The sequence below is a fragment of the Sitodiplosis mosellana genome, unplaced genomic scaffold (genome assembly GCF_009176505.1).
Source record: "Sitodiplosis mosellana isolate CC-2019 unplaced genomic scaffold, AAFC_SMos_1.0 Smas_scaffold_5644, whole genome shotgun sequence".
Lineage (NCBI taxonomy): Eukaryota > Metazoa > Arthropoda > Insecta > Diptera > Cecidomyiidae > Sitodiplosis > Sitodiplosis mosellana.
In genome coordinates, this window is record NW_022600886.1 from 2,214 (window position 1) to 8,767 (window position 6,554).

Sequence of the window (6,554 nt, forward strand, 5' to 3'; positions counted from 1 at the left end):
TTTTATTATTATATTTTCACTGCCTTTATTTCAAGAAAATTCACAAAAAATAACCAAAAGTACCTACGGACAACGAAGGCCAACGGTACGGAAAAGTTCGGGATTACCAATGTAATTCTTTTTATTTAAAATATCAAATTGTAAATATTGTAAATATAAAATAATATTTATACTAAATAAACCACCTCTGGCGAAGAAACGCTGTACGGTGTCGCTTTGTCCCAAAATATCACCATAACTCGCTCCATCGTAGCTGAAACCACTACACTGACTTTTTTAGACGTTTGGCAAAAAACGTTTAGTGAAAAAAAGTGCAAATGTGGAACTAAAAAGCAAAAAACAAAGACCGTCTAGAGACGATCTTGCCCATTAGAGGGTTAAAATGAATCATCATTCCAATGGCTTGAAAGTGTATCGAACATTGTTGCTTGAAATAAAGTGAAACACGATTCCTATAGTCCACAAATATTTTACGATTCACTTTCAAGCGAAGAAAATTTATGTTGCACTTTTAAACGTCAAGAATATTGTGTTACGGTTATCCATAAGTAAAGCTGTCAACGGACAAGAAGTTGTCCGTCCGTCCGTCCGAAAACTTCGGACGGACAAAATCTGTCCGTCCGAACTTTTTTTCGTACGGACAGATTTTGTCCGTCCGAAAAAAATGAAAATTTTCGACGGACAAATTTTGTCCGTCCGAAAGTTCGGACATACGGACAATGTCCGAATTATTTTATTTCGGACAAACGGACAACAGACACGGACAGGTTTTGTACGAAACATTTCGGACACACTTTTTTGTCCGAACATTCGGACAGTCCGAATGTTCGGACACGTTTTCGGACGGACGGACAATTTTTTGTCCGAAATTTGTCCGAAAATTTCAATGAAACTAAAAACACGTTTTTCCCGTCCGTTCGCCAAAAATTTCAATTTTTCAACAAATGGTTCATTAAACGCGACGCTGTGTTTTCTCATAGCTGACAATCACTCTCTCGAATTCACCTCAGTTTGAAATCTTGTATATTTTGAACGATCTTGAACTGCTATTTGATTGTATTTAAAAAAAAAACGTTAATCTATGCAAGCAACACATAAAGTTCGTTTTTATTCCATTGAATTTTTTTAAAAATGTAATCCAAAAATAAAACAAATGAAAACAAATGAAAACAAACGAATATTTATTGCTCGAAATCTAACAAAACCGCACAAAACTATTTCAAGCCGTACGTACCTTTGAACAAAAATCGACCGGAATATGGAATGTTAACAAACGGAATGACATTTGTTCATCTTCATTGTGGATTTTGTATACGAAAACACGCGAAGTACAAATTATATACTAACATTGTACAAAATCCAATTCAGCCAGTGATTGGCGGTGTTAAATATGAATAAAAATGAAAAGTTACTGTAGTATTTGAGAATCGAAACATTTCTATGCTCTTTTGATAATCAACACAACATTTAGACAAGAACAAATAGTTTGATTAATTTTCTTATTAGTTTTGAGAATTTTTCTTCATACAATTTTCATTAAGAAGTATCAGAAGAAAGTACTTATCAAGATACGAACATCCGTCGGAAAATTATTAGCGTAAAATACGCGAACCATTTGTTGAAAAATTGAATTTTTGGCGAACGGACGGGAAAAACGTGTTTTTAGTTTCATTGAAATTTTCGGACAAATTTCGGACAAAAAATTGTCCGTCCGTCCGAAAACGTGTCCGAACATTCGGACTGTCCGAATGTTCGGACAAAAAAGCGTGTCCGAAATGTTCGTTGTCCGTTTGTCCGAGATAAAATTTTTCGGACATTGTCCGTATGTCCGAACTTTCGGACGGACAAAATTTGTCCGTCGAAAATTTTCATTTTTTTCGGACGGACGGACAGCAAAAAACCACTTTTTCACTTTTTTGTCCGTGTCCGTTGACAGCTTTATCCATAAGTGGTTCAACTTTAGTCATATTTATTCCCGACCACTCAAATGAAATTAAAATGAAATGCATTGAATTTTCCTAATATTTCTCGCCAGTAAGTAATGGTCAGTCTTCAGAATTGCTCTGCCAGATGTCTAACTATTTAAAAAAAAAATTGCAAATTTTTTTTTTCAACTCTAAAAATTATATTTTGATTCTTCAATAGGTGGTAATGAAAAATATTGCATTCACACCACGTGGCTATTGGCAATCACGACGAAACCGATATGATTTGTTGGTCACGGTTGCTGGCGTCGTTTGGATATTTCTGCAAACTACATTGCGCAGTCACTTATCGTATTTTATCGGTTTTATGGTGGTAATTTTACGTTTTTTCACAATCACTGGAAAACATACAACGCTGAAAATGCTTATGTTGACGGTTGGGGTCTCAGTTTGCAAATCTTTCTTCATTATCTTTGGAATGTTTCTCCTGGTATTTTTCTACGCTCTGGCTGGAACCATCTTATTTGGTACGGTAAAATACGGCGAGGGTATTGGACGTCGTGCTAATTTTGAAACACCAATAACTAGCGTGGCCATGTTGTTTCGAATTGTAACGGGAGAAGATTGGAACAAAATCATGCATGATTGCATGGTACAGCCACCCTATTGTACTGTCTCTGAAAACTATTGGGAAACTGATTGTGGGAACTTCACGGCGAGTCTGACATATTTCTGTACATTCTATGTTATCATCACATATATCGTACTTAATCTACTTGTTGGTGAGTTGTTTAAAGATAGATTTTGGAATCTTTTTTCAACATCTTTGCAATTCAATGTATGTTTATTATTTAATTTGTAGCTATTATCATGGAAAATTTTTCGCTGTTCTACTCGAATGAAGAAGATGCGTTACTTTCCTATGCGGATATCAGAAACTTCCAGAATACTTGGAATGTCGTCGATATACATCAGCGGGGGGTAATTCCGGTTCGACGCGTGAAATTCATTTTAAGATTATTAAAGGGTAGGCTGGAGTGCGACCCACAAAAAGATCGATTATTGTTCAAATATATGTGTTATGAACTGGATAAGCTACACAATGGAGAAGATGTCACATTCCATGATGTTATCAAGTAATATTAATATAAATTGTTTATAGAGCTATCTTGACATTTCATTTTAATTGGTTTAGTATGCTGTCCTATCGTTCGGTTGATATACGAAAAGCGTTGCAACTTGAAGAGCTTTTAGCACGAGAAGAATTTGAGTACATTATAGAAGAGGAAGTGGCAAAGCAAACCATTCGAACCTGGCTCGAGGGGTGTTTGAAGAAAATTCGAACGCAGAACGCGATTGTAAGTGTATTCAATAACGTTCGGAACTAACAAATTTAACTGATAAGTGAAATTCGTTACTTTACCTGGTTTTTTCTTTACTATTGTCACTATTATTATTATTTTGCACCATACAGCGTTTCTTCGGCAGAGGTGGTATGTTTTATTTTGTCAAAGTTTTTTGTTTGATAGTGCAACAACGTTTTTTATAACCAATTTGTTCCCATTATTCCACACTTATTTCATAAGGAAAATAAGAATTACCGTAATGTTTCTGATCCAGTCTGTGATACTCAACACTGCGGTTTCTTGAAAGTTCCAAAATAAAATAGACCCGAAGTGCCAAATGGTGCTAACAAGGGAGCTACAAGTACTTTATATCATATGGCAACACCTGTCAAATTAGACGTCTACTTTTTTTTCTCTCCGTCTATTTTCAACAAATTTGTTTGTTTTTAAATTGTTTTTCGTCTTAATTATACGATATTTTACATCAAATTAAAAGTTTAAGTCCTGTTTTACCTCAGCAATATAAAGTTTTCGTTCGAAATTTATTTTTGTGTACAGTTTCAGTGTATAATTTCTTCAAGTTTTTCTTCGTTTTGTTTACTTGTTATTGTTGTTGCCTACTGACTGACTGTGAGGTTAAAAGCCAAATCGCTGAGCTGTTGACAATGCTGGAGCCAATATGGAACAAATTAAACCAGCTCAAACATCTTTATTCTGATGAAATTAGCTCCGTGAGTTCGGACAAAGCCGATAAATCGGCAAACTCACGTACTGAGCCAATGGATGAAACTCCGGCACCAACCCAAATTCAAAGCCGATAATAGCCCTGTGGGGGTCAGGAAATGGGTCAGTTGACCTCGGGGGAAGCTCCAATCGATAGATCTCGTCAAAATACATTGAGATACAAACTGGTCCGGGGGGTTTAGCCACTCCCTAGCCCGCGAATCGGGTTTATATTTTTCCCCGGGGGAAAAATTTTTTTCCTTCCGGCAAAATCGATTTCCCCCCCCCCCCCTCGCGCATGTATGATGCTATTTATTTGATTCGATTTGAATGTTGTTTAGTTAATGTGTATCGATGTGTCTCTAACTTACATCACATCGGTTGCGATCGGTTCAAGAAGAATATTCAACGGATATAACTTTCGAATCTGACATACAGTGTTTGTTATATGTCATCATAGTTCACTTGCTAGGACCAGTTGGCGTTGGCAATGCGAGCATGGGAGTAAACATAGTGTCGTTGGCAATTCATTGATTTTCTCCATAACCAACTCCTCAGTAATATCAATGCGTGGAAAGTTTGCACAGCGGTTGAATAATATCGGATCATTTTCAAAAAAAATTTCCCTCGGGGAAAAATATAAACCCGATTTGCGGGCTAGGGAGTGGCTAAACCCTCCGGACCAGTTTGTATCTCAATGTATTTTGACGAGATCTATCGATTGGAGCTTCCCCCGAGGTCAACTGACCCATTTCCTGACCCCCACAGGGCTATTATCGATGATGCTTCCCTTACATATACATTACTCCAAAAAATGGTCTGGGGAGGGTCAGGGGGCAATATGGGTGGGTCCAATCGATAGATCTCGTCAAAGTACTCTGACAATACCCCCCCCATTTGGGGGTATTTGTTAGAAAACTTGGGGGAGATCTATCGATTGGAGTTACTTCCGATGCCCCCTGACCCTTCCTTGACCGATTTCCTGGGGGGGGGTAAATTTTTTGATTTGCAGGTCCTTAAAAAATGGTCTGAGGAGGGTCAGAGGGCATCGGAAGTAACTCCAATCGATAGATCTTGTCAAAGTACTCTGACAAAACCCCCCCCATTTGGGGGGGTAAACCCACTCCCAAGCCCAAAAATCGCATTTGAAAATATAGCATGAATCTTTGAATCTTTGAAACCCGTTTTTTGGCCTTGGAGGTGGGTTTTACCCCCCCTAATGGGGGGTATTTGTTAGAAAACTTGGGGGAGATCTATCGATTGGAGTTACTTCCGATGCTCCCTGACCCTTCCTTGACCGATTTCCTGGGGGGGGTAAATTTTTTGATTTGCAGGTCCTTAAAAAATGGTCTGAGGAGGGTCAGAGGGCATCGGAAGTAACTCTAATCGATAGATCTTGTCAAAGTACTCTGACAAAACCCCCCTATTTGGGGGGGTAAAACCCATCCCTAAGCCCGAAAATCGCATTTGAAAATATACCATGAATCTTTGAATCATTGAAAAGCGTTTTTTGGCCTTGGAGGTGGGTTTTACCCCCCCCTAATGGGGGGGGGGGTATTGTTAGGGTACTTTGACGAGATCTATCGATTAAACCCACCCATTTTTCCTTCTGACCCTCCACTGACCCTCTTTCGGGGACCTGCAAATCGAAAATATTATCTCCCTCAGTAAATTGGTCAGGGAAGGGTCGGCGGGCAACATTGGTGGGTCTAATCGATAAATATTGCCAAAGTAGTCTAACAAATACCCCCCCATTTGGGGGGGGTCAAACCCATCCCCAAGCTCAAAAAATGGATTTCAATGATTCAACGGTTCACGGTATATTTTAAAATGCGATTTTCGGGCTTGGGAGTGGGTTTTACCCCCCCATATGGGGGGTATTTGTTAGACTACTTTGACAATATTTATCGATTGGGACTATCCGTTTACCCAAAAAATGCCATCTGGTGTTTGCTCCAGTACAAAATATTGTAAAAATAATCGATTTTTGCACTTTTTCAACCATAATTCGCACACAGAGAAAACTGAATTGGTGAACCCTGCCAGTTCTATTGGTGAAATGCAAAAGTACCAATAGATTACATTATTGAACCCTGACGGTCTATTGGTGAAATGTCATTTCACCAATGGAATTTTTCATTTGTATTGGTAAATTCAATACAATAGGCAATGTTAGTAAATTTGTCACTTGTACTGAAATTACCAATACAAATGAAATATTCTATTGGTGAAATGACATATCACCAATAGAACTTATTTGCTTTAAAAATGTTGTTTTGTATGTGCAGGTTATTCATTTTTTTGGATACTGTCTTCGGCAAAATTGTGGCCGTTGTAAAAACAAACAACTCTTCTGAACACTTAACCCAACAAAATCACATCCAATGTGTTTTGAGTTAAAATTTTTGAAAGTGAAATTTCGAGCCAAATAAGTAGTCAGAACATGCTTATTTTGGATTTATATGTTCAGAAAGGTTGTCTATTTTTACACTGGCTACTTTTTTGCCGAAGACCGTGTCCAAAAATATTGAATAAATTTCGAATTTTAGTCATAAATATG

At 37.7% G+C, this 6,554-nt stretch overlaps 1 protein-coding gene across 2 annotated transcripts; it reads left to right on the top strand.

Annotated features, from left to right (window-relative positions):
• Nucleotides 1-2,159: 2,159 nt before the first annotated feature.
• On the top strand, nt 2,160-3,852 carry LOC129572873 (sodium leak channel NALCN-like). 2 transcript variants are annotated; one of them, XM_055452988.1, is made up of 5 exons: nt 2,160-2,298; nt 2,375-2,707; nt 2,788-3,061; nt 3,121-3,283; nt 3,400-3,852. In XM_055452988.1, the coding sequence occupies exons 2-5, from the start codon at nt 2,404-2,406 to the stop codon at nt 3,472-3,474; spliced, it is 816 nt and encodes a 271-aa protein (XP_055308963.1). In that variant the 5' UTR covers nt 2,160-2,298; nt 2,375-2,403; the 3' UTR covers nt 3,475-3,852. The 2 variants fall into 2 exon arrangements, with proteins under 2 accessions (XP_055308963.1, XP_055308964.1); XM_055452989.1 differs by having other exon boundaries at nt 2,218-2,452; nt 2,514-2,707.
• Nucleotides 3,853-6,554: the final 2,702 nt, after the last annotated feature.

Excerpts from the sequence above, each read along its gene's own strand:
- LOC129572873 (XM_055452988.1), top strand. The coding sequence starts at position 2,404 with ATGTTTCTCCTGGTATTTTTCTACGCTCTGGCTGGAACCATCTTATTT. Across the intron at positions 2,708-2,787 it reads CGTACTTAATCTACTTGTTG|CTATTATCATGGAAAATTTT; the intron begins GTGAGTTGTTTA and ends TTTAATTTGTAG. Across the intron at positions 3,284-3,399 it reads TTCGAACGCAGAACGCGATT|CGTTTCTTCGGCAGAGGTGG; the intron begins GTAAGTGTATTC and ends TGCACCATACAG.